Genomic DNA, 27,867 nt, shown 5'->3' with positions numbered 1-27,867 from the left:
GCGTGGGGGACGACTTGGTTAGAGCGAGGTCCTCTTCAAGCGATCTATCATTTCATTTCAACTTATTTTCCAATTAAGCTTTAAGCACGCTGTCCTGGGCACACACCTCAGCTATCTGGACTGTCTGTCCAGGACAGTGTGTTAGTTGTTAGTTGATTAGTGGTTAATGAGAGAGAAGAGGGTGTAGTGGCCTTGCACCTACCCATTGAGCCCATAAGAACTCGCTCTGGGTTGGAGCCGGTACCGGACTGCGAATCCTGTACCTACCAGCCTGTAGTTCGATGGCTTAGCCACTGCGCCACCAAGGCCATAGTGATCTATCATAATCGGGGGCATGGGTATACGGGGTAGAGAGAGAGAGAGAGAGAGAGAGAGAGAGAGAGAGAGAGAGAGAGAGAGAGAGAGAGAGAGAGAGAGAGAGAGAGAGAGAGAGAGAGACACAGACAGACAGACAGACAGACAGACAGAGAGAGAGAGAGAGACACACACAGAGAGAGACACACAGAGAGAGACACAGAGAGATAGACACAGAGAGATAGAGAGAAACAGACAGACGGAGAGAGAGAGAGAGAGAGAGAGAGAGAGAGAGAGAGAGAGAGAGAGAGAGAGAGAGAGAGAGAGAGAGAAAGACAGACAGACAGAGAGACAGAGAGAGAGAAAATTGAGAGAGAGAGAGAGAGAGAGAGAGAGAGAGAGAGAGAGAGAGAGAGAGAGAGAGACACACACACACACACACACACACACACACACATACATGTAGGAAAGTCCTACCTTTTGTATAGTCTTACCATCCACCCACCTACCAATCCATTCACAATGAGAGGAAGGAAAAGTGAGACAGACACGCACGAAGGACAGAGGGACGGAAACACGCAGATAGACACATACAGAGTACAGAAGTGTGATTGTTTGAATATTGTCTTCTTTTTGCTTTATTTGTCTTAATACTCGATGCTTATTTACAGGGCTACTGCAGCGGCATGGAGCGGGGATTACCAACTTATATCCCACATGTTCGGTGACGTCACGAGTTTTAGTTCCTCTGACCTAAGCCAGTATAATGCGTCACACGTCACATACGAATCTCTGGTTCGAAGTTCAGCCCACAAAAGGGAAGATTTGATTGTCAAGTAATGTGAATACTTATACTGAGGGGGTGGTTCCACTATTGCATTTCAACTTATTTTCGTGCTTATATCCAATTAAGGTTCAAGCACGATGTCCTGGGCACACCTCAGCTATCTGGGCTGTCCGTCCAGGACAGTGGATTAGTTGTTAGTTGGTTAGTGGTTAGTGAGAGAGAAGAGGGTGTATTGGCCTTACACCTACCCAGTGAGCCTTAAGAACTCGCTCTGGGTGGAGCCGGTACCGGGCTGCGAACTCTGTACCTACCAGCTTAACCACTGCGCCACCGAGAATTGTGTGCAGACTGGATAATTACTTATAGCTACGGATGAGAGAATGGCAACACGGATGATGTTGGCAGGGTGCATGTGGCCGAAAAAAGGACAGGGTCTAGGCCCTAGGGCAATACATAAAATGGGCTAAGAAGGGCAGATGCACCTACAAAACCAAATTGTCTTTTGTAGTCTAAACGTGTCCTTATTGTTTACCAAATTAAAACCTCCTATTAGCCAAGTTTTGATATTCCAAATTTTAAAAAATAATTAATGAATTATTTAAAGGGTGAGATTCAGCTTAGTGGGTAGAGCACTCGCATGCGCTGTTTGGGTCATAGAATCGACCCCCTCGATGGTTCCATTCTCTGTCTGGGTTTCCCCCGTTCCAACGAGTGGTATATCAAAGGTATATGTATCACGCCACTGGTATATCAAATGTTGTGGTGTGTGCTATCCTGCCTGTACAGAAAATGCATATATTAGGCCTAAAGATCCCTGACTGCTTTTCTCCAAGGCCACATGTCAGAAGTATCAAATGTTTGACGTCCAACAACCGATGACCAATTTATTTGTAGCAAGTGGTTTAGTTAAACAAAACAAACATTAATGATTTTTTTATTATCTGATCTCGACTTAACAGGTGTATGCATTAAAGTGTTTGATATTTTTGTTTGCCACCAGGTGTCAGTGGCGCGGAGAATCGTGCGGCCCTAACAACTTCAGTGAGGTTCTCACCGACCACGGGCTGTGTTACATGTTCAACGGGCAGTACGATTCCCTTGACCTACCTTTCTACGCTTACGCTGCAGGTACTGTCTGTCTGTTTGTCTGTCTACATGTCTGTCTGTCTGTCTCTAGATACTCATGATGATGGTGATCATTAGCGGTGATGATGATCACGGGCTCTGTTACATGGTCAACGGGCTGTACGATTCCCTTGACCTACCTTTCTACGTCCACGCTGCAGGTACTGTCTGTCTGTCTGTCTACATGTCTGTCTGTCTACATGTCTGTCTGTCTGTCTGTCTCTAGATACTCATGATGATGGCGATCATTAGCGGTGATGATGATCACAGGCTCTGTTACATGTTCAACGAGCTGTACGATTCCCTTGACCTACCTTTCTACGTCCACGCTGCAGGTACTGTCTGTCTGTCTGTCTGTCTACATGTCTGTCTGTCTGTCTCTAGATACTCATGATGATGGTGATCATTAGCGGTGATGATGATCACAGGCTCTGTTATATGTTCAACGGGCTGTACGATTCCCTTGACCTACCTTTCTATGCCCACGCTCCAGGTACTGTATGTCTGTCTGTCTGTCTACATGTCTGTCTGTATGTCTGTCTCTAGATACTCATGATGATGGTGATCATTAGCGGTGATGATGATCACAGGCTCTGTTACATGTTCAACGGGCAGTACGATTCCCTTGACCTACCTTTCTATGATCACGCTACATGTACTGTATGTCTGTCTGTCTGTCTACATGTCTGGCTGTCTGTCTCTAGATACTCATGATGATGGTGATCATTAGCGGTGATGATGCTCACAGGCTCTGTTACATGTTCAACGGGCTGTACGATTCCCTTGACCTACCTTTCTATGCCCACGCTCCAGGTACTGTCTGCTTGTCTGTCTGTCTACATGTCTGTCTGTCTGTCTGTCTCTAGATACTCATGGTGATGTTGATGATTAGTGGTGATGATGATCACGGGCTCTGTTACATGTTCAACGGGCTGTACGATTCCCTTGACCTACCTTTCTATGCCCACGCTCCAGGTACTGTCTGTCTGTCTGTCTACATGTCTGTCTGTCTGTCTGTCTCTAGATACTCATGATGATGGCGATCATTAGCGGTGATGATGATCACAGGCTCTGTTACATGTTCAACGGGCTGTACGATTCCCTTGACCTACCTTTCTATGCCCACGCTCCAGGTACTGTCTGTCTGTCTCTCTACATGTCTGTCTGTCTGTCTCTAGATACTCATAATGATGGCGATCATTAGCGGTGATGAGGATCACGGGCTCTGTTACATGTTCAAAGGGCTGTACGATTCCCTTGACCTACCTTTCTACTCCCACGCTCCAGGTACTGTATGTCTGTCTGTCTACATGTCTGTCTGTCTGTCTCTAGATACTTATGATGATGCTGTTGATTAGTGGTGATGATGATCACGGGCTCTGTTACATGTTCAGAGGGCTGTACGATTCCCTTGACCTACCTTTCTACGCCCACGCTCCAGGTACTGTATGTCTGTCTGTCTACGTGTCTGTCTGTCTGTCTCTAGATACTCATGATGATGCTGATGATTAGTGGTGATGATGATCACGGGCTCTGTTACATGTTCAACGGGCTGTACGATTCCCTTGACCTACCTTTCTATGCCCACGCTCCAGGTACTGTCTGCTTGTCTGTCTCTCTACATGTCTGTCTGTCTGTCTGTCTCTAGATACTCATGATGATGGCGATCATTAGCGGTGATGATGATCACAGGCTCTGTTACATGTTCAACGGGCTGTACGATTCCCTTGACCTACCTTTCTATGCCCACGCTCCAGGTACTGTCTCCTGTCTCTCTAGGTACTGTGATGTCACGGGCTCTGTTACATGTTCAACGGGCTGTACGATTCCCTTGACCTACTGTCTGTCTGTCTGTCTGTCTAGATACTCATGATGATGTTGATTAGTGGTGATGATGATCACGGGCTCTGTTACATGTTCAAGGGCTGTACGATTCCCTTGACCTACCTTTCTACGCCCACGCTCCAGGTACTGTATGTCTGTCTGTCTACGTGTCTGTCTGTCTGTCTCTAGATGCATGATGATTAGTGGTGATGATGATGACATCGGGCTCTGTTACATGTTCAACGGGCTGTACGATTCCCTTGACCTACCTTTCTATGCCCACGCTCCAGGTACTGTCTGCTTGTCTGTCTCTCTACATGTCTGTCTGTCTGTCTGTCTCTAGATACTCATGATGATGGCGATCATTAGCGGTGATGATGATCACAGGCTCTGTTACATGTTCAACGGGCTGTACGATTCCCTTGACCTACTTTTCTATGCCCACGCTCCAGGTACTGTCTGCTTGTCTGTCTGTCTACATATCTGTCTGTCTGTCTGTCTCTAGATACTCATGGTGATGTTGATGATTAGTGGTGATGATGATCACGGGCTCTGTTACATGTTCAACGGGCTGTACGATTCCCTTGACCTACCTTTCTATGCCCACGCTCCAGGTACTGTCTGTCTGTCTGTCTACATGTCTGTCTGTCTGTCTGTCTCTAGATACTCATGATGATGGCGATCATTAGCGGTGATGATGATCACAGGCGCTGTTACATGTTCAACGGGCTGTACGATTCCCTTGACCTACCTTTCTATGCCCACGCCCCAGGTACTGTCTGTCTGTCTGTCTACATGTCTGTCTGTCTGTCTCTAGATACTCATAATGATGGCGATCATTAGCGGTGATGAGGATCACGGGCTCTGTTACATGTTCAAAGGGCTGTACGATTCCCTTGACCTACCTTTCTACGCCCACGCTCCAGGTACTTTATGTCTGTCTGTCTACATGTCTGTCTGTCTGTCTCTAGATACTCATGATGATGCTGATGATTAGTGGTGATGATGATCACGGGCTCTGTTACATGTTCAACGGGCTGTACGATTCCCTTGACATCCCTTTCTACGCCCACGCTCCAGGTACTCTCTGTCTGTCTGTCTACATGTATGTCTGTCTGTCTGTCTGTCTGTCTGTCTCTAGATACTCATGATGATGCTGATGATAAGTGGTGATGATGATCATGGGCTGTGTTACATGTTTAACGGGCTGTACGATTCCCTTGACCTACCTTTCTATGCCCACGCTCCAGGTAATGTATGTCTGTCTGTCTACATGTCTGTCTGTCTGTCTGTCTGTCTCTAGATACTCATAATGATGGCGATCATTAGCGGTGATGAGGATCACGGGCTCTGTTACATGTTCAAAGGGCTGTACAATTCCCTTGACCTACCTTTCTACGCCCACGCTCCAGGTACTGTATGTCTGTCTGTCTACATGTCTGTCTGTCTGTCTCTAGATACTCATGATGATGCTGATGATAAGTGGTGATGATGATCATGGGCTGTGTTACATGTTTAACGGGCTGTACGATTCCCTTGACCTACCTTTCTACGCCCACGCTCCATGTACTATCTGTCTGTCTGTCTCTAGATATTCATGATGATGTTGATGATAATGTTGGGAGTGAAATTTCGATGATGTTGTTGACTTTAATGATGATGATAATGATGATTGTTGTGGCTGTGGTGATGATGTTTGAGTTTTATTTGTTTTTTTATATTATATTCGGTTCTATTCTGTTCTGGTCCATTTCCATATCCATCCTACCCCACCCCAACCCACTCACGTTATATTACATTATAATATAATTCTATTATATTCTGTTCTTCTCTGTTCTATTCTGTTCTGTTCTGTTCCGTTCTATTCTATTCTATTCTATTCTATTCTATTCTATTCTATTCTATTCTATTCTATTCTATTCTTCTATTCTATTCTATTATTTTATTTATCTTCTCTTCTCTTCTTCTATTATATTCTATTCTATTCTGTCCTATTTTGTTCTGTTCTGTTCTATTCTATTCTATCCCCATACCACCACACCCCACTCCACATTATATCATATTATATTATAATTTTATTATATTATATTATAATTCTATTCTGTTCTGAACTGTTCTCTGTTCTGCTCTGTTCTATTCCATTCCATTACACCATTTCATTTCATTATTCTAGGTACCATCAGAATCATCACTAAACCTCTATACCTTTGTTTGTCTCAGGTTCGGAAAACGGACTATCGCTGACTTTGAATATAGAGCAGTATGAATACATGCCAGGACCGCACGACGCAGCTGGGGTCAAAGTACTCATCCACGACGGAAGACAGTTCCCCAAAGTTCACGAGCTTGGCATAGCCTTTCCAACGGGATCGCATTCATTTGTGGGAATCAAGCTGGTTTCAGTGAATAATGCTTTTATGGCCAGATCTTTCGAATTTCAAACCAAACGAATGATAACCTCTTGAAAGCTGGCTTCGAATATTTATTTCATTTATTTCATTTATTTATTTATTTATTTATTTGGTTTTTTGGTTTATTTATTTCTTTATTATTTCTTTCTTTATTTATTTATAATTTATTAATTAATCAATTTATTTATTTATTTATACTTATTTATTTAATTATCTATTTATCGATCTATCTATCTATCTATCTATGTATATCTCTATCTATCTGCTGGTATATATATTTCTGTATGTGTATTTAATTAATCTATCTATCTATTCAATTAATTAATTAATTAATTTTTAATTGCTTATTTATTTATTTTTCTAATTTCTATCATTGATGCAGCCTTCAGAATTGCATCATTTTCAATCCGGGTACCGTTCTAATTCGGTAACAGATAATAACTTCCAACCATACGCATGTGAATTACAGTACCATTTTCACATCCCTTGGTGAGAAACTTGATGACCGGGTAGATTACCGTTAAACAATAAGGGTCGTGTTATCGATAAGACAGTTGTATGAACGAACAAGCTTTCAGAAAGACTCAAACATACCTTGGTGTAACACATTTTCTATGAACGTTTTGACTGCTCCTCGTATGTTTTTGTGTATCATCCTTTCCTTATTTCCGAGCTTCTATTCAATTAAGGTTCAAGCACACTGTCCTGAGCACATACGTCAGCTGTCTGGACTGTCTGTCCAGGACAGTGGGTTAGTTGTTAATTGTTAGTGGTTAGTGAGAGAGAGAAGAGGATGTAGTGGCCTTACGCATGTGACTTTCCCATTGAGTCATTAAACCTCGCTCTGTGTGGCAGCAGGTACCGGGCTGCGAACCCTGCACCTTCCAGCCTTATGTCCGATAACATAACCACGACGCCAGCGAGGCCGGTTGTTTAACATTCAATAGTCGATGATTCTGTAAGGCCAGTCCTGGGTGAGTGGCAGTCCTCCTATAGCTCCAAACTGCCATACGTTCTTGGCTCATTACTTTATTCTGAAAAAGGATGCTCCACCTCAGTCAATGTACTCAATGAGCTGTAGTGTTTGTTTGCTTTTGTTTGGTAAAGTTTGGGGGGGGGGGGGGGGGGGGTCAAAATCACCAATGTTTGACATCAAATAGCCGATCAACTTATTTTCGTGCTTATATCCAATTAAGCTTCAATCACGCTGTCCTGGGCACACACCTCAGCCATCTGGGTTGTTTGTCCACGACAGTGGGTTAGTTGTTAGTTTGTTAGAGATTTGTGAGAGAGAAGAGGGTGTAATGGCCTAAACACCTACCTATTGAGCCCTTAAGAACTCGCTCTGGGTTGGAGCCGGCACCGGGCTGCGAACCCTGTACCTACCAGCCTGTAGTGTTGCCGTTAAACAAAACAAACGTTAACGTTTATCAGGTCACCAACTTACCGAGTCCACACGGGAAATGCCGATCTCAAGCCCTGAAGTATTTTCCGGACTACTCTCTGGAGAACTGCGAGGTGGAGTGTGTCACTGACCTGTTGGAGAAAACGTGTGGCTGTCGTCGTTTCTACATGCCGCCACACCCTACAGGTGAGATGTAATTTCTTCTCTTTTTTAAAGCTGCAATCTTCATCTTTTTTCTCTCTTTTTTTTTTTTTTTTTTTTTTTTTTTTTGTTATTCATCTTGCATTCACTTTAAGGTTGTCTGTTATTTCTCCCATCCCTAGCCATGCAAGACAGGCGTATTCCATGACGTCAGCCCATGCGGAATAAATCGGTCTTGCATGACCACGTGACATCTGTTGTTTGAGCTGATATTAACACTGGGTGACGTCTCGTAAACTTTCAGTATAAACCATTTTTGGGTACGATCTTTTCAATGGTTATGATTATTTTATTGTAAGATAAAAAATAAAACAAATGTAGGTTTTTCACGTTTTCCCAAAAGCTTGTGTTTCATCTATTGGATAGAAGAAAAATAATCCTCCATTATGTATCCATGTGGGACAGGGCTATTCCACCCTCGGGTACATAATATGACGTCAGGACAACAAATTATGTACCCTCGGGTGGAATAGCCCTGCCCACATATGAAGGATTATTTTATTCTTGTACGTTTATCGGCATGAAGCCGTTCTCACATAAGTTTGCGCATGATTTTTTTTTTGTTCGTACCCAGATGAACGTAACAGACAAAACTTATAATTAAATTTGAATCATGCATGCTAATACGTCATACTTTATTTTGAATTATTTTTTTATCCATAAACAATAACGCTGATTAAGGTCTCACTACACAGATCACTTCCAGGTGAGAGTTCATTGATCACGGTCCACTATAGTTCCTAATTGTGGCACATGTTATGGTTCACATATTCACTTCTAGGAAATGGTGAAGAATTAAAACAATATGTATGTTTAATGGTAAGCCTTCTGGCTGTATTTTGCCCATGTTATTTTGTAATATTGTGCATCGACCTTTTGGGACATGGGTATATAGCGCAAGTGACAGCCGGAGTGAAACGGTTAATGAACCACCTATTCGGACCGGTACTACAGCCAGATGCGGTCATATAGCAAAAAACTGAGACGGAAATGTTCACAATTTTGGAGTGAATATAAATGCTTATATAATGTATGTTCGCAATGGTGTGTGTTGTTAGTGCCAACGAGAACCCGTTCTATGGGCAACCTTCGATTGAAGTTGGGCAGTTTAACATGGGTTTCAATGGCAGATGACATCTGTGTAGTGAGACCTAAGACAACTTGCCCATATAAAATGACGTCATCACATATGACGTTCCCTGAACAAACTCCCGTTGCTATGTCTGGACCAATGGGATGACGACACGTTGTAATGAATGTAACAGAAATTTAATTATGTATAAATGTGACCATAATGTTTGGTCGATGTGGCTGTTGTTGGAGAAGTTTGTTTATAAAAGCATTGTGACAGAACTACGAGTAGTATCAAGGAAGGAAATGTTTTATTCAACGACGCACTCAACACATTTTATTTACGGTTATATGGCGTCAGTCATATGGTTAAGGACAACACAGATATTGAAGGAGGAAACCCGCTGTCGCCACTTCATGGACTACTCTTTTCGATTAACAGCAAGGGATCTTTTATATGCACCACCCCACAGACGGTAGCATATACAACGACCTTTGACATACCAGTCGTGGTGCACTGGCTGGAAATCGGGAAATAGTCCAACTTTTTTTTATATCAATTATTGACTGGCACACCTTAAAATCGTATTTTGCCGCCCCCCCCCCCCCCCCCCCCCAACATTTGTTTTAGAAAATGATCAGAATACATAACTCATGTATACTTTAGTTGTTCAGGTGTCCATTCATTCATTTCAACATATTTTCGTGCGTATATCCAAATAAGGTTCAAGCTCGCTGTTCTGGGAACACCTCAGCTATATGGGCTGTCTGTCCAGGACAGTGGGTTAGTTGTTAGTTGGTTATTGGTGTGTGAGAGAGAAGAGGGTGTAGTGGCCTCACGCCTACCCTATGAGCCCTCAAGAACTCGCTCTGAGTTGGAGCCGGTACCGAGCTGCGAACCCTGTACCTACTAGCCTGTAGTCCGATGGCTTAACCACTGCGCCACCGAGGCCGGTTCAGGTGTTGAAGGAATGCTCTGGAATAGTATATCATTCCACATTGGCTTCCAGTACCGTGAATGATAAGCTTTTCGTTCCATGAATCTCATCACCATGGTAACATCTTTTTAAGTTGCTATTTTTGTTTTCAGATCAGCCACCCGTTTGTACGCTTGAGGAAATTTACACCTGCTACAAGAACAACATAGGTAACAACTTGTTATACATACATGTTTATATATATATATATATATATATATATATATATATATATATATATATATATATATATATATATATATATATATATATTATTTAATGTTTTTCTTGCACACCCCTTGGTGAGAACATCATAAGTTATGTTTGATACACATGCGTTGTTAACACATGTACGTGTGTTAACAATTTCAAGACATACAACTGACCATGCCAACGTTCAGCCAGCGAACGTTTCGCTAACGTTCGCGAACTATTTGATTGGTTTCCGACATGTTCATTTGGTTTAATGTGAAGCGGATAAACCAGTCTAGCGGACGTTGTTCTGCTCGGTCTGGTTGAACGAAGCCCAGGTCACCAATTACATATATTCAATGAAAAACTACACGATGGAAGTCGATTACACGTGACGTATAGTTAACCTGGCATTCATGCGTCTATGACGCGTAAGTCAGCTACAAGTGCAACGGCTGTAAATAACCTTTAGTCAAAAAAGATGTTAAAATGTGCTTAAAACCTGTTTTGTTTTAGGATATGTAAGTGTCCGTTAGACACCATTTACCTTACAACTCGTTTAAAAACGTATCAAACTCGCTTTCGTTCGTTAGATACATTTTAAAACAACTCGTTGCGAGATAAATGGCTTTGCGTAATGCTGGCACTGGTCTTTGTGCATAGGAAACGGATCCAGTCATTTGAAGTCGTTGCCTCATCCACCCAATCACACATTGACTGACATTAAAGTGCCTCGCGACTTCTCGTTGACTGTGTTCAACCTGTATCCGACCTACTCCATTGCCCTTGTCAACATTAGTCAAAACACGACGCATTTTCAACTCACTTTAATACCCATGGTGAGAACGCATTGCACGGGCACAGCATACAGAATTTAAGACATGGGTTCGCTGAGACAATCCATTTGTTGGGGTGATAGTAGGTACATGTGTTTGCATAACTTTTGCCATTTTGTTGTGGCCTCTAACCGAAGTACCATTACTCATATTGAAATCCAAATGCTACTTAGGAAACCTCGCGAAGGCCATACATTCCTTCTTTCATAATTAGTGTGTTGGACGGGCATCGTTAACCTGTATAGTACTAACAATGTTTGTGACCCTTCAATAGTGACGATGAGTGTGTGTGTATGTGTGTGTATATATATATATATATATATATATAGATATATATATATAATCTTAAAAACTGTCTTAAAATTCCAACGTTACGTTTTAAACTTCCTCAGGGGAATAAAACACAAATGAAATGAAGTTAAAAAACAGACTGGCTATAATGAACAGAATATATACTGACACATAATGAAAACGCAAAAACAACTTTTTATTGCAAATAACGACAATCTATTAATGAATTGATGGATAATGTAATATGACATTAATGACTGGTATTCATGAGATACATTCACGTGGAAACATGGCCAGTTATCATCAGTAATCGAGTTGCATTCGTAATCGAAACGTTCAACCCCCCCCCCCCCCCCCCATATCAAGGTCAGTATCTAGTGTGTCCACCATTGGCCCGTGAGCATGTGTGAAATCGACGGGAAAAGGATTGGCACAAACATCTCAAATAAGCCACTCCTCTTACAACGCCTGTGCTAGCTCAGTGACGTTACGCGGTGGTGGCTGGCGGTGACGTACACGACGTCCTAACTCTTCCCACATGTGTTCCATTGGGTTCAAATCAGGTGAAACTGCGGGCCAATTCATAACGGCTTGTTGCAGGGATGCCTGGGTAATGCTTGCAGTATGTGGACGGCATTGTCTTGTTGAAACAGAAGGGGGACCTCCTGGTATTCGGTGGGCGGCGCAAAAGTGGCTGGAGAACTGGGTCTTAGAATAACGTCAACATAACGCTGGGCTGTAAGGGCAATGATGAGATCACTTCTTAAATCACATTTTTTAAACGCATTTCACACCATTTTGTGTTTCTGCTATTGTATGTGTAACGAGAACAAAACCAGGATTAAAACCCAGACAAAAGTACAAATCATTGGCTTCCTCTCATAAATTGTTATTTTAAGTCCAATAAATATAGTTTTCATTAATCACAACAAAATATTGAAAAATATCTGTTTTGCGTTTTCATTGTTTCAGTATAAAACAACACAAGCTAAGTAAACAAAGGGAACTAATCAGGTAAATTGGTAATGGTAAATTGGTATATATGTTATTACCAGAGTGTTTTTCCGTATGGTCAATATCATATATTAGGAATAAAAATTGTATTATGCGAGCCTCTGTACACGCAACGTTAATTCCAGTCCGCCATTACTAGATATTCAAATTCTTAAAGTATGTGATCTGAAAAATATCACATACTCTGATTGCACTGAAAATGTAAGATATTATATGATATATATATATATATATATATATATATATATATATATATATATATATATATATATATATATATATACTCTTCAAAAGAAGAAACGCAAAACCACATTGTCGTAACATTTGGAGAATTGATTTAATTATTGAATGGTGAGTCCGATAATTACCAAATGTTGCAGGATTGTTCACAATTCACTCTAGTCCATTGTGAGTAAGTGATAGGACACACCACCAAGGTCAAGGTCATCTGGAGTCAATACCGGGTGTGGCCTCCGCGTGTGTTGACAACTGCCTGGCACCGCCTGCCCATTGAAGCAACCAGAGTACGGATGACGTCCCGGGGGATGGTGGCCCACTCGGCCTGCAAGGCTGCTGCCAGCTCGGGCAGGGTCTGGGGCTGTGGTTGTCGCTGTCGGAGGCGTCGGTCCAACTCGTCCCATAGATGCTCAATTGGGTTCAAATCCGGTGATATCGATGGCCAAGGAAGGACATTAATGTTGTTGTTCTGTAGGAAAGCCGTTGTGAGACGTGCTGTGTGAGGCCTGGCGTTGTCATGTTGGAACACTGCGTTGGCGTTGGCCATAACTGGAACGATGTGTGGCCGGAGGATCTGGTCAATGTAGCCCTGTGCATTCAGGTTGCCCTGCACGTGGACCAGGTCAGTTCTGCCAGTGTGTGAGATGGCTGCCCACACCATGACACTACCCCCGCCGAATCTGACCACTTCCTGTACGCAGTTTGCCGCATAACGTTCACCACGACGCCTATACACGCGACATCTTCCATCATGACGTCGGAGCAGAAATCGGGACTCGTCACTGAACCACACCGGTCTTCATCGCAGTTGAGGCCATTGTCGATGAATCTGGCACCACTGCAGTCGGAGTCGACGGTGTTGTGGTGTTAAGATGACACCTCGAACTGGACGTCTGGCACGAATTCCTACCTCACGTAGGCGGTTCCGTACGGTCTGGTCGGATATCCTGCGCAAACCTGGTATTGCTGCGGCTGTGGAGGTGGCAGAAGTCAATCGTTCCCGAAGGTGGCGTACCCGGATGTAGCGGTCCTGCCCGGGGGTAGTGACCCGTGGTCGACCGGATCTAGGGAGGTCACGTGTTGATCCATGTTGCTGGTAACGGTCCCACAGTCTGGAGATGGTGCTTGGGGACACATGAAATGCCCTGGCAACGGTCGTTCTGGATTCGCCTGCGTCTAGTCGGCCGATGGCATTGTTTCTCTGCGGTTCACTGAGACGTGGCATGTCCTGGATTGTCAACTGTCGGCCAGATACAGAGGCCAAGCAAGCGAACACCCTGCACTTTTATACTGTCGGTGTTCATGTTGCACGTGCAGACAACGCACGTGCAGTGGTGACATGGTTTGCACGTGGCTGCGTTTTTGCGAATATTCACATTTTGGAACTTTATTGTACAGTAGCTGCGTTTTATCGAATGTAACCGTGGGAATGTGTTTGGGACATGCAATGACCTTATATTCACAAAGCATGAACCGGTAGGAAACATAAAATCGGAGTTATAACCCATTTGTACCCTTTTGCGTTTCTTTTTTTGAAGAGTATATATTACATTTTCAGTGCAATCAAAGTATGTGATATTTTTGCAAAGTTATCAAATTCTTACAGTATGTGATCTGAAAAATATCACATACCTTGATTGCACTGAAAATGTAAGATATTATATATATATATATATATATATATATATATATATATATATATATATATATATATACAGTCGAGCCTGTCTATGGCGGCCACTCGTGGGACATGACAAAAGTGGCCGCCATAGAGAGGTGGCCGCCGTATGCAGGTCATATATAAGTCCGAATTTTTAAAAACAATTACACGTATGTTGCAATAGAACTATTAAGGAGCCTAAGGAGCGTAATTAAAAACAAGACAAAAAATTATCATCTATATGAAATTTTATTAAGTGAAAAAGAGAATATTTAACAAACAACAGAATAATGGAGCACTGTTCTGCGCATTAAAGTCACTGATTATCCTTTAATGTTCACTTGCTAAAGAAGTCACGTATCTTGCTTTGTTTGCACGTATTTTCAACTCGCATGTTTGACACACTTTCCTGAAGTTCCATCACAGAAGTTACGATATCACATTTACCGTTTTACTGGGTTTAGGTGGCATTTTGAAAATAAATATCAGAAATAAACTGCAGCAGTATTTAATTCCTTCTAGAGTTGACACGTTTAACTCCAATTGTTTTAGGCTAGATACCCTCTTATCAACTGCGTTTAATATATGTGTGTATATATATATCTTACATTTTCAGTGCAGTCAAAGTATGTGATAAAGAATTTGATAACTTTGCAAATTAGATGTAAATTAGTCGAGGTCTCGGCACTAGGTTTATTGACATTTAAGCAAACGTACTTGGGTGACACTCCATAATTGACGTATGCATTCATAGTCATCAGATAAAAACATTTCAATGGCAATTTGACACTGAAAGCTATCCAGCGTTCAGAAAACAAAAAACGTTCAGCATAACTTTATTTTGATGTAAGGACATCCAAAATGACGTTATTCGAGTTTGACGTCATTTCCATTCAAAAATACACCGCGCCACATATTCTTATGTCACTTGAATATCTAGTAATGGCGGACTGGAATTAAAGTTGCGTGTAAAGTTTACAAAAACACGTTGTATTAAGCTTGAGCTTATATGATAAAGAGATATTACCCTCGTGTATTTCGGTATCGTCAGTATCATATATTATGAATAAAAATAATGTATTATGCTCTATATATATATATGTATATGTATATATATGTATATATATATATATATATATATATATATATATATATATATAAATGTATATATATATATATATATATATATATATATATATATATATATATATATATATAATATAATATATGTGTATATATATATGTATATCTATATGTATGTTTATATATATATATATATATATATTTATTTTTATTATTTTTTTTTTTTTATAAATATTTTCATATACTTACCATTTGTGACACCTAATAGCCGAGGTGTATTTTTGTGCTGGGGCGTCGTTAAACATTCATTCATTCATTCCGTGTGGTTTTATTATTACAGATGATATCAAAGCATCAGTCCACGAATCATGTGGTTGCGCGATTCCCTGCCAATTCCACATTTTCGAACCCACAGTGTCCTATGCAACGACATCAATGTTAATTGTAGACCGCTTTCTGGCACAAAGCAACCGGACCGATTTACGGCAGAAATATCAGCTAGCGCGGGACGTGTCTGGTCGGTTACAGAAGGAGAAAGCGGAAGAGATGCAGAGTTTGATAGATTCTGTAGAGACAACCTTCACAAAACTTGAACAATTAATCTCTGTAGACATATCTTCAAAACTTAAGGAACAGGAAGCAGCCATCAATAAGATGACGAAGGAAACGTTTGATATGTGGTTTACAATGCACAGATTATTCCGATACCAGCACTACATAGTCCAGAAGAACTGCTTGAGGGCCCGTGACGCCATGGACGAAAGGACGTTCTCCGTTCTGGGACTAGGGATTCAGGAGTTTGTGTTCAGCGTCGAACAGAAAATAGCACTGCTGGTGTCAAGCAAATATGATGACAGTGTCCGGGAAGTGCTCTACTTGATGACGTTAAATCAGCTGGACGCCAGAATAGACATAGCCGAGAGAACGATGGGCAACTATACACAGCTTTACAATGCATACATGAACGGGGAGTGCATCTTTAATTATAAGTTTCTCAACTTCGCCAGGAGATTGTCCACCTACATCATCCCCAGACATCTGTTGTCCAGTGCCATGAATCGAACCAAGACCATCAAGTACAGATCGGAGCGGTTGGGTTACGATATAGCCAATATGACGATGTTTTTAAAAGAGTATAAAAGAATCGCCCACGATGCTTTCGTCAACAGAACGGTCTTGGATGCCGAGATGCACGAGCTGAACGTGCAGTTTCTGTATTTCACGCGTGAGTACTTCCAGAGCCGGAGCATGTTCTTTCACGACATGCTGGACTGGCCAATGAAATATATGGAAAAAAGGGAAATGGATTTTCTAAAAGCCAAATCGGATTTCGACCAATCGCGTGGAATATTTACTGCAAATCTTCATAGTGTGAAGACCTTGCTCGTGCAAATGCAGTATTCTTTGCTGGAAGAAGTAAAGCAGGGCATACGGCTATGTAAGGATTACATAAATACTGGTAATGTCAGTAAGCTAGCCGTGGCTAAATATATTAACATGAAAAGCATTAGCGATGGGATTTTTAATCTCAGTGTGTTTTTCGACACAGTCAGGAGAAAGGGTCAGGATTTGTACGACGGCTGGAAAAGAATTAGGACCATTATCTTGAAGATGTGGAAGACAACTGTATCCGACGTAGATATGAAATCATTTCTGGAGCATCAGAATATGACGTTGTTGCTGCGTAGTTATGATGACATAGAGGTAGCTATTTCCGGTGAGATTGATGTGTACAGAAACGAACTGGATCTGCGGTTCCTGGTTCACAGTGCTGACTCGGAATTCATCGCTGCGTTCGAAATCCTGAAAGACTACATGAAAGATTTCGTAGACAGCAGCCATGTTGATTCGACATTCATACGGTGAGAAAACTCTATTAACGTGCCCATATCCACTGAAAGTTTAGGCACGTCCATCCTGGGCACGAGTTCTGATATGCGCCAGATCTGCTGTCCAGGACAGAAGACTCTCAAATCGTGAACACAGAGAAAGATGAGATGAGTGAAAGAAAATGAAATGTTAAATTTGTTTGACACCTCAGTACATTATTTACTTATACCTGTTACGCGTCCGATTTAGAGGGCTTTCACTGTAGTCGTTTTGCTTATTACTGGCTATTGACTTAATAACTCCCGTACCTTAGATCGATCCCCGTCGGTGGGCCCATTGGGCTGTTTCTCGTTCCAGCCAGTGCACCACGACTGGTATATTGAAGACCGTGATATGTGTTATCCTGTCTGAGAGATGGGTTATATAAAAGATCCATTGCTTGCTTAATCGAAAGGAGTAGTCCATGAAGTGGCGACAGCGGGTTTCATCTCTCAATATGCCCGGCGTCATATAACCGTAAAATAAAATGTGTTGAATGCATAGTTAACTAAAACAGTTCCTTCCTTCCCTAGAGGAACTATTTAGGCTGAATTACATCCCACTCCGTAGATAAAAAAGAGTTTGTTTTGTTTATCGACACCACTAGAGCACATTGATTTACTAATCATCGGCTATTGGATGTCAAACATATGGTCATTTTGACACAGTCATGGACAGGAAACCCGCTACATTTTTCCATTAGTAGACAGGGATCTTTTATATGCACCATCCCACAGACCTGATAGCACATACCACGGCCTTTGATATATCAGTCGTGGTGCACTGGCTGAAACGATAAATATCCCAATGGGCCACCGACGAGGATCGACCCAGAACCGACCGCGCATCATGCGTGCGTTTTATCACGTCACCATTCGGTAGCTAACAATGTGGAACAATTTCTAAAACTAATATTTAATACATTCATACATAGCATTCTTCATGGATCACTGGGTGATCATTTTCTCTTACAGCGAATTGTGGAGCGGGTGTTTTGTTCAGCCAGATGATCTCTCGCCTGAGGTGCTTGCGTCACAGGATCGAACCACCTCGGGGGATCAATGAAACTGATTGTTTTTTGGTTTTTTTGTTTGTTTGTTTGTTTGTTTTGTTTGTTTTTTTGGGGGGGGGGGGGTTGTCGTTCCAACCAGTGCACTACAACTGGTCAAAGGCCGTAGTATGTGTTTTCCTGTCTGTGGGAAAGTGCATATAAAAGATCCCTTGCTGCCAATGGAAACAATATAACGGGTTTCCTCTGGTGGCTATGAGTAAGAATTACCAAATGTTTGACATCCAGTAGCCGATGATTAATTAGCGTGTTCTAGTGGTGTCGTTAAACAAAAATAATCAAACTTTGCAACGAATTTCATCTAACGAGCAAAGGCAAAGTGGACACAGGCACAGACAGACTGATAGACAAACAGACATACAAACAGGTAAACAGGAAGATAGATTTGCACATAGACAGTATCCGTGCTAAGTCGTCATACGACCCTATTACATCCTTGGGCGGGACGTAGTTCAGTGGAAAAGCGCTCGCCTGATAAGCTGTCGCCCAAGGATCGATGCTCCCTGGTGGGGCCCATTGTGCTATTTCTCTGTTGAGTCAATGCTCCACTACTGGTACATCAAATGCCGTGGTAACGAAACCAAGCCTAGAGAGCACACTGATTTATTAATCATCGGCTATTGAATATCAAAGATTTGTGGTACACTGACTGGAACGAGAAATAGCCCAATGGGCCCAGTGACGGGAATCGATCCCAAACCGTCCGCATTTTACAACTGGGCTACGCTGTGGGATGGAACATGATATAAAACATTCCTTCCTACTGAAGGAAAACAAAATGTAGCGGGTTTCTTCTCTAAGACAATATTTATGTCAAAAGTATCATATTTTTAAAAATCCAATAGCCGATGATTAATACATCAATGTGCTTAAATGGTGTCGTTAAACAAAACAAACTTTAACCTCTCTCTCTCTCTCTCTCTCTCTCTCTCTCTCTCTCTCTCTCTCTCTCTCTCTCTCTCTCTCTCTCTTTGTCTGCCTAATTATTAAGCATTAACTTCTGCCTTGAAAACAAATATAGGGAAACTTTAAATTTATATTAAGAACAACGATATATTGGAATCAGCAGGTATTATTACCAAACTGTTGGAAAGAAACAAGGAAACATACGATCTTATTACCTTTGATTAAGCATGTCAGGTGCTATTTTGGTATTTTCGTAATGCACTACTTGATCTGGATGAGGTTCTCGCATGTCTTCAGATAATTTGTTTTTTCGCCGCGTGTCTGGGTTCTGTTGATAAGAAGGCGAGCATGTTGTCGCAAGCACCGCGGGGTCCTTAGCAAGACCAAGATGGGAAAAGATAAATATACGGCTAAGGTTTTGAGTAAGGTATATAAGGTTTTTTTCCCGTTTTTTTTTTATTTATTTATTCATTGATTTATTTTATATTATTTATCATCATCATCGTTATCATCATCATCACCATCATCACGAACAATAACATATTCATCATTGATACAAATTGTTTCCATCTATGATTTAGGTCCTCTCTCTCTCTCTCTCTCTCTCTCTCTCTCTCTCTCTCTCTCTCTCTCTCTCTCTCTCTCTCTCTCATATAGCTGTGAGCGTTATGCGACCGTGAAAAGTTAGGCGTTCTCTGATCAATAACTTACATGTAAGAACGGTTGGATCAAGAATCTTCATTTACTCTTTATGCTGTATGACCATGCCTTTTCGCCCCCTACAGCTATAGTTTGGTGTGCGCGTACGCATAACGCTCACAGTTGTGCTATATGCGTTTCAGTGTGTGTCTTTAGCTGTGTACATCCGATGGTTTACACATATATGAATCCTGTTTTCAGTATTAATTATCCTCTTACAGAAACAACTTCCTGCGTCTTGATATTTTCTATCGGGAGCTCAACTACGAACAGATAACTCAGCAAGAAGCGTACGGTGTGTTTGGATTGCTGTGTAAGTACTTGATATTATCTCTAAAATCTGGGATCCAATTCACTAAACTCTCGCAACTTTGTGATCTCGCAGTGCAGTGCTAAAGACTTGCAAAGAGGATGCTTTGTTGTCTAGCAGAGCCTAAGAGATCTTTGTGAATTAGGCCCCTGTTCTGAACAAGGAAGGAAGGAAATATTTTATTTAACGACGCACTCAACACATTTTATTTACGGTTATATGGCGTCAGGCATATGGTTAAGGACCACGCAGATATTGATAGAGAAATTCCGTTGTCGCCACTTTGTGGGCTACACTTTTTGATTAGCAGAAAGGGATCTTTTATATGCACCATTCCCCACAGACAGGATAATACATACCACGGCCTTTGTTACACCAGTTGTGGAGCACTGGCTGGAACGAGAAATAGCCAAATGGGTCCACTGACGGGGATCAATCCTAGACAGCCTGTGCACCAGGCGAATGCTTTACCACTGGGCTACGGCCTGCTAACTTTCTGAAGAAAGATACACCACATCAGTGTGAACACGGTCAGAGTACACTGACGGTTCAACACATGCTGGTGGAGTGCAATCATCTTAAGAAAACTAGGAAAGATATATACTACTCAAAAGAATTTAAGGGTCAAAAATTTATAACCAAATAAGTTTCAGAGTGTATTAGATTGATGATGTAAACTACACCAATTTTTTTATTTATTGTTCCATATTTACAAAAAAACACAAATAAACGTCACTGTATACAAGAAAGTCACATGACATGCTGTCAAAGTTGAAGGTTGTCAAACATGGATTTTACACATCAGAACATTCGTTTAATAGTGTGTGAATCCACCCCTGGCACGAATACACTCGACACATCGTTGCCTCATGCTGTTGATCAGACGTCTGAAGAACTCTTGGGGAATGGCCTGCCACTCTGCCATAAGAAGTTGACCCAGATCATGAAGGTTGGCCGGAGGGGCATGGTTATCCCGAACTCTCCTGCCTAATTCGTCCCAGGCGTTCTCTATTGGGGCCAAGTCAGGCGAATATGCTGGCCAATCCATCCTGGCGATACCTTGTTGTCTGAGAAAGTCCGTTACCACCCTGGCGCGGTGGGGTCTGGCATTGTCATCCTGCGGAATGCCCCGCCGCCAATCTGCTGAAGGCCTGGGAGAACCAACGGCCGGATAATCTCATTCAGATAGCGGATTCCATTCAGATTGCCATCCACCACATAGAGGGGGGTCCTGTGGTGGATAGAGATGCTGCCCCACACCATGACGCTGCCACCACCGAACCGGTGACGTTGTCTAACGTTAACGTCAGCGAAGCGCTCCACAGGACGTCTGTAGACACGAACCCGACCGTCGTTGAACTGGAGACTAAACCTGGACTCATCAGTGAACATCACTCGACCCCACTGAAGACGTTGCCACCGCAGATGAAGCTTGCTCCAGTGACGTCTGGCTGTTCTGTCACGTGGTAGGAGTGGTGGTCGAACAGCCTGGCGACGGCAGCGTAGATTATTGGCTCTCAGACGAGTGCGTATGGTTTGATCAGACACTCGAGTTCCAGTCGCAGTCCGCAGATTGTCACGTAATCGGCGTGCAGTGGTTGTGCGTTGACGTAGAGCCATATTGGTGATGTAGCGGTCCTCTCTATTTGTAGTGCTTCTGGGTCTTCCCGAACGTGGACGATTTCGAAAAGAATTCGTTGCTTGGTACCGTTGCCACAGTCGGCCAACGACACTGACTGACACCAAGTCTCAGAGCAACATTTCTTTGCGTATTGCCATCCTGAAGCCAAGCAATAGCCCTTCCTCGATCTACGATAGTCAGTTGAAGTCGTACCATTGTCGAATTTGGAGTGTGCACCGTACACGAACGCAAGCTCCAATTATACGGAAATTCAGCATTGGGAACATGGAATACACGTGCAAAGCGTGCAAATGAAGCCCTTTGTGAAAAAGCAAGTTATGGGCACTTAGCAGACCGTTCGCTTTCGCCCTAATTTACGTGCAAATGTAAGCATGTTTTCGCCATTAGAACTAGTCGACAGTGTCAATGACAGTGGATTTTAATTCATTTATGGGTTGCTTAGACCCACTTTCGTCAAAATGGAACAATACCATGCGTGACATTATGGTCTAGCTAATATAATTGACATTCAGAAAATATCGTCTGACCCTTAAATTCTTTTGAGTAGTATATATTTGGTAGCCGAAATGTGATGGAATCATTTCGATTCCTTGCTAAACTTTTGCTGAAATTTATACGTGATACTGAATTTTATACTAAATTTTTTATTTAACCTATCTGTGATATTTGTATGTTTTACACAGTTCTTTACACTGTTTTTTGTTTTTTGTTTTGTTGTTGTTTTTTCATTATTTAACGCTATAATTTTTATATCGATGTTGTTAATCACTTCATATTTGCAATTTACCTTAGTTTTGACACCCAATAGTTGATGTATTTTTCGTACTGGGGTGCAGTTAAACATCTATTGATTCATCCAGTCAGTCATTCAGTCGTTCATTCATTCGTTCATTCATTCATTCATTATCTATAAAATCAGTATAATATATGTTTCGTGTTTAGATAAGAAACAATGATTTAAATAATTCTAAAAATTGACTGTTCCGTTTTAACAGTTCCCAATCGTTCTGACCGGATCTCCTCTTTTGATTTGCACTGACAACTTTAATTGAACATAAGTACGATCATCAAGCTAAAATGATGTTAAAAGCATTGAAACTGAATGCATTATTAAAACTGCTTTCTGTCTATAGGCGTACGAGCTGCCATTGTTGTGGGGATGGGTGGAACACATGTTCATTGTTGTTTGTTTGTATTTGCATTACTATCAAATAGCTATATATGTTTGCAAACGAATCCCTGCTAACTTTTATATTGATTGAAACGAATAATGTGAGTAGATTTAATGAATGAATGAATGAATGAATGAATGTTTAGCGACACCCCAACACAAAAATACACATCGGCTATTGGGTGTCACAAATTGTAGATGTGAGTAGAATAGTCGAAATACATGGTGATGTTTTCAGACCGTCTCATTCAGCCCAAACGTCCGCGTCGCTTTTGCCCGAATACGAAGATTTGATCCAGCATCGGGCAGGTTGGGTGTGTGTGTGGTGGGGGGGGGGGGGGGGGGGGATTTACCCTCACGTCTTTTCGCGTATATCTTTATTTATAAGGCACTGCCAGATTTTATATGTTTTGTAGGTACGGACTAATGTCAATATTAATGAACCTGAAGTGTACTGTATTGTGTTTTGCAGGTGATATCGGTGGTTCCATGGGTCTGTTCGTCGGTGCGAGTGTGATGACGATCTTTGAAATCATTGACCTCATCGCGTACCACACCACCGTGGGAATCAGACACAGGCCTGCTTCCTGATTCAGTTCTTCAGTCTTCGTCGTCACTGACCTTATCGCATACCACAGTCATAATGGACATAGTTTTGACGCAGTTTTCCAGTCTTCATTTCCATTGACCTTGTCACATAACACTGTCACAGTGGACGCAATTTCTGACACAATTTATCATATTCATTTCCACTGACCTTATCGCATATGATTGTCACAATGAATGTAGTTCCTGAAGCATATTTCTCAACTTCATTTCCATTGACATTATCACATACCACTGTCATAATGGACGTCGTTTTGAAGCGGTTTTCCAGGCATCATTGTCATGGACCTTATCGCATACCACTGTCACAATGAACGCAATTTCTGACACAATTTCGCATATTCATTTCCATTGACCGTATCGCATACCACTGTCACAATGGACGTATTCCTGGAGACGTTTTCCAGTCGCCATTTTCATTGAACATATCGTATACCACTGTCACAATGGACACCGTTTCTGACACAACTTGTTATCTTCATTTCCATTGATCTTATCGGATACCACTGGCACCCTGGACCTAGTTCCTGATACTGTATCATCGTCCTTTTCATTGACATTATCACATACCACTGGCACACTGAACCTAGTTCCTAATAATGTAGCATCATCCTTTTCAATGACCTTATCGGGTACCACTGGCACCGTGAACCTAGTTTCTGATAATGTATCATCATCCTTTTCATTGACCTTTTCACATACCACTGGCACACTGAACCTAGTTCCTGATAATGTATCATCATTCGTTTCATTGACCTTATCACATACCACTGACACCCTGGACCTAGTTCCTGATAATGTACTAACATTCTTTCCATTGGCCTTATCACATACCAATGACACATTAGACATTGTTCCTGAAACAGTTTATTTTCTTCATTTTCATCTAACCTTTCTCAGAATGTAAATGTATAAACTGTGTTATAGATATTTTTGTCATGTATCATAAGGTGACACATGTGCATACAATTTATAACATAACAGAAGTATATAAAAAAGCCATTTTACATTTGTTATGCAAAATGTATATATGTATATATCTGTATTAGTGTGCTCATCATCACCACCATCATCATCATCATCATCATCATCACAATCATCATCATTATAACTCTGAAGTGTATTCAGTGGTCTAATAATCATCATTATAACTGAAATGTATCCAGTCGTCTGCATTAATTACTTGTTATGTATCACTGTTATTTGTTATGTAAATAAAACTGTTGCATTTTATTGTGGATTTATCAACGAGTTCGAGAAGACCTGTTTTAATATTAGTCACCACAATGAGATTTTATATATTCGGTCACGCATATGTGCGCACATATACACGCACACGCACAGATACCTACGTACGTACATACCATCGGTGGATCCCTTCAGCTGATTGGGTTTTTCTCGTTCCAACCAGTGCACAACAAATGGACAAAGGCCGTGGTATGTGCTATCCTGTCTGTGGGAAAGTGCTAATAAAAGACCCCTTGTTGCATTAGGAAAGATGTAGAGAGTTTCCTCTGATGACTTAGAGTCAGAATTACCAAGTGTTTGACATCCAATAGCTCATGATTAATTGATCGATGTGCTCCATTGGTGTCGTTAAAACAAACTTTATCATACATACACATATATACATGCATGCATGCACGCACACGCACACACATATACATACAGACAGACAGAAACACACACACACACACATACATACATGCATACATGCACACATGAATGCATGTAAACGTACATCTTGTAACCTCATCAGTCCTCATCCCCAACCTTCTAAAAGTAGGTTATGGACTTTATCCTGTGAATGGGCGGGACGTATCCCAATGGTAAAGCGTTCGCCTAATGCGCGGTCGGTCAAGAATCGATCCCCATCAATGAATCCATTGGGCTATTTCTCGTTCCAGCTAGTGCACCACGACTGGTATATTAAAGGCCGTGGTATATGCTGTTTTATCTGTGGGATGGGGCATATATACGAGCGCGTGCTACTAATGTAGCGTGTTTTCTTTCTAAGACTATACATAAGAATTATCAAATCTTTGACATCCAATATCCGATTATTAATAAATCAAAGTGCACTAGTGGTTCCGTCAAGTTTATCCTGTGAATGACAGAATGGGGAACTTCTCAAGGTTTGTCGAGCAGAATTCCTCATTTTTCCTGAACAGGATAAAGTCGATAATATATGTCGGGGCATACATTTTGGCACGAACAATTCTGTCCTTCGTCTGTCGGTTATGCAAAACTAATATCAACATAAACGACGGATCGTTCGTGCAAAAGCTGTAAAATCCAAACAAACGTGTGTTGGCTAATATCATCAATGTTTTGAAAAACTGCGTACAGTGAGAAATCCCTGACCTAGATGTACGTCATATGTTCCTGATGGTAATGTTCTAACCAGCTTTTTTTCTCCATTGTTCAGCGTGTCCAGCTATTTCCTTCACGACCACCGTCTACTTTCGTTATAAAACGCTACCTACGTTGGTATTCCACCGACATATTTACAATTTACGGACGTTTGCTGAAATTCGAAAACTCCTGACGTCACAATATTCGATGTTTGAAGCACGTCACAAAAGTTTTGTGGCCAGTTTCTGAGAATTTTTTATTATATACCGACGATGTAATTTAATGACACTGATGAAAGGAAATATGTTTTAAAATTTTAAATAGATGGGTGTCATGAAAATCTCTCTCATCGCTACTCCAAACCAATCGGAATACATCGGCTGATTACGGAATTTCCGTGGAGTTCGACACTTGTAGCTTCTTTCAGACTGATTGTGGTCTATTAATAGCAAACACGATTACATTTTAGCAACTGTACCTGGTGTCGGACAAAATGGTCGCTATTAACTTTGTGATTGTCAAATCATGCAAATAGTTCGCCTCACGCGATGGTACCTGTTGATTAATTTAGTTTAAAACCCATTTTGCCTGTCACAACTATTACTAACATGCACCGCGGTGCGCGAGATCTCGTGCCACCGTCGCGAATAAATCGTGTTCGTGTTACTATGAATAGCATTTTACAGAATTTCTAATTACCAACGAATCGAAACTAGCTTAATTTTTATTTTCGCCTTGCAGCTTTCAAATTAATCCTAGCAAACAAAAAGTATATTTTCGTATTTATGATAGGACATTTGACGGAGAAAAGCTACAAAAATTAACTCATCTTAGATTCCCGTTTTATTATCGTATCCCATTAACCTTTTCATTTGTATCTAACTACTGAAGAAAATCGTTCGTGTAAACATTAAAAACACACGAACGACATATTGTTTCTCTGAAAAATTCAAATTTTATGCCTGGGATAATGCCATTGGAGAGTTTACGAGTTCTCTAGTAACACGCCCGGTACGTTTGACGTGTTTATAGGTCAGAGAAATACCTTTGCAAGGGCGTGTGGTTCCTGTTTTGACGCGTAGAAGACGATCCACAAGTAAGTTGATACGTTTGTTTCTTCTCAAGTAAATGTAGTAAATGAATACTCAAGAAATATACATTATAGTTAATGCGTTAAAGAACATTACGAAACCAAAAAATAATTTCGATCTTCATAGATTTTTATGAAATAAATAATTCAAAGCAGGCATGTTTCTAACATTTGTAAAGTCCTATATCTATCTCAGTTTCATACAACACAAATAAAATATTTAAATAGTCCAATATTTTCCTGTTAACACTAACACATTAACAGAAATGATCATATATTTAAGAATACAGTACTCACAAATGTTTTGGGTGAATTTGTAATAACACACGTCAACGTGAGAAAAATTAAAATCTTAAAACTGTTGGGGGGTTTTTCTGTTAACTACGTGTACGCAACACGTCCGTGAGACGCGCCTCCCACACGTTACACTGACGTCTCGTGTAGAGAAATCTTTAAAACTCTATGAACATGTCATAAACATGCATGCTGGAGAAAATTCTCAGATTCTGGCAACACTGATAGAGATATTCCGGCAAACTAAGCTGGTCTGAAGCCTTTTCACCATTTATTTCCAGCATTCTATCTTACAATATTAAGTTGTAATCCATGTAAAAGTGTTGTTTGACAGTAATACGATTTTGGTGCAAAGTAAAAGCCCGTGTAAATCCTAGAAGAGTCGTTGCCAAGCCATTGGTCTACCAACACTATGTTTGTTCTTGTTATGCTATAATGGAGATTAGTC

At 41.2% G+C, this 27,867-nt stretch overlaps 1 protein-coding gene across 1 annotated transcript in view; it reads left to right on the top strand.

The window, feature by feature from the left end:
* The window catches only part of LOC121389619, a 32,527-nt gene extending 7,614 nt beyond the window's left edge, over positions 1-24,913 (top strand). The window contains exons 3-10 of the mRNA XM_041521260.1: positions 966-1,130; positions 2,082-2,209; positions 6,251-6,432; positions 7,876-8,032; positions 10,209-10,265; positions 15,749-17,270; positions 20,173-20,264; positions 23,547-24,913. Coding sequence (XP_041377194.1) covers positions 966-1,130; positions 2,082-2,209; positions 6,251-6,432; positions 7,876-8,032; positions 10,209-10,265; positions 15,749-17,270; positions 20,173-20,264; positions 23,547-23,665 — 2,422 coding nt within the window. The 3' untranslated portion in view covers positions 23,666-24,913. The remainder of the gene's footprint in view (positions 1-965; positions 1,131-2,081; positions 2,210-6,250; positions 6,433-7,875; positions 8,033-10,208; positions 10,266-15,748; positions 17,271-20,172; positions 20,265-23,546) is intronic.
* The last annotated feature ends 2,954 nt before the right edge of the window (positions 24,914-27,867 follow it).

Source organism: Gigantopelta aegis, chromosome 15, assembly GCF_016097555.1.
Source record: "Gigantopelta aegis isolate Gae_Host chromosome 15, Gae_host_genome, whole genome shotgun sequence".
NCBI classification, from domain to species: domain Eukaryota; kingdom Metazoa; phylum Mollusca; class Gastropoda; order Neomphalida; family Peltospiridae; genus Gigantopelta; species Gigantopelta aegis.
Note: the sequence above shows the minus strand (reverse complement) of the source record. Positions and strands in the feature narration are given on the sequence as shown.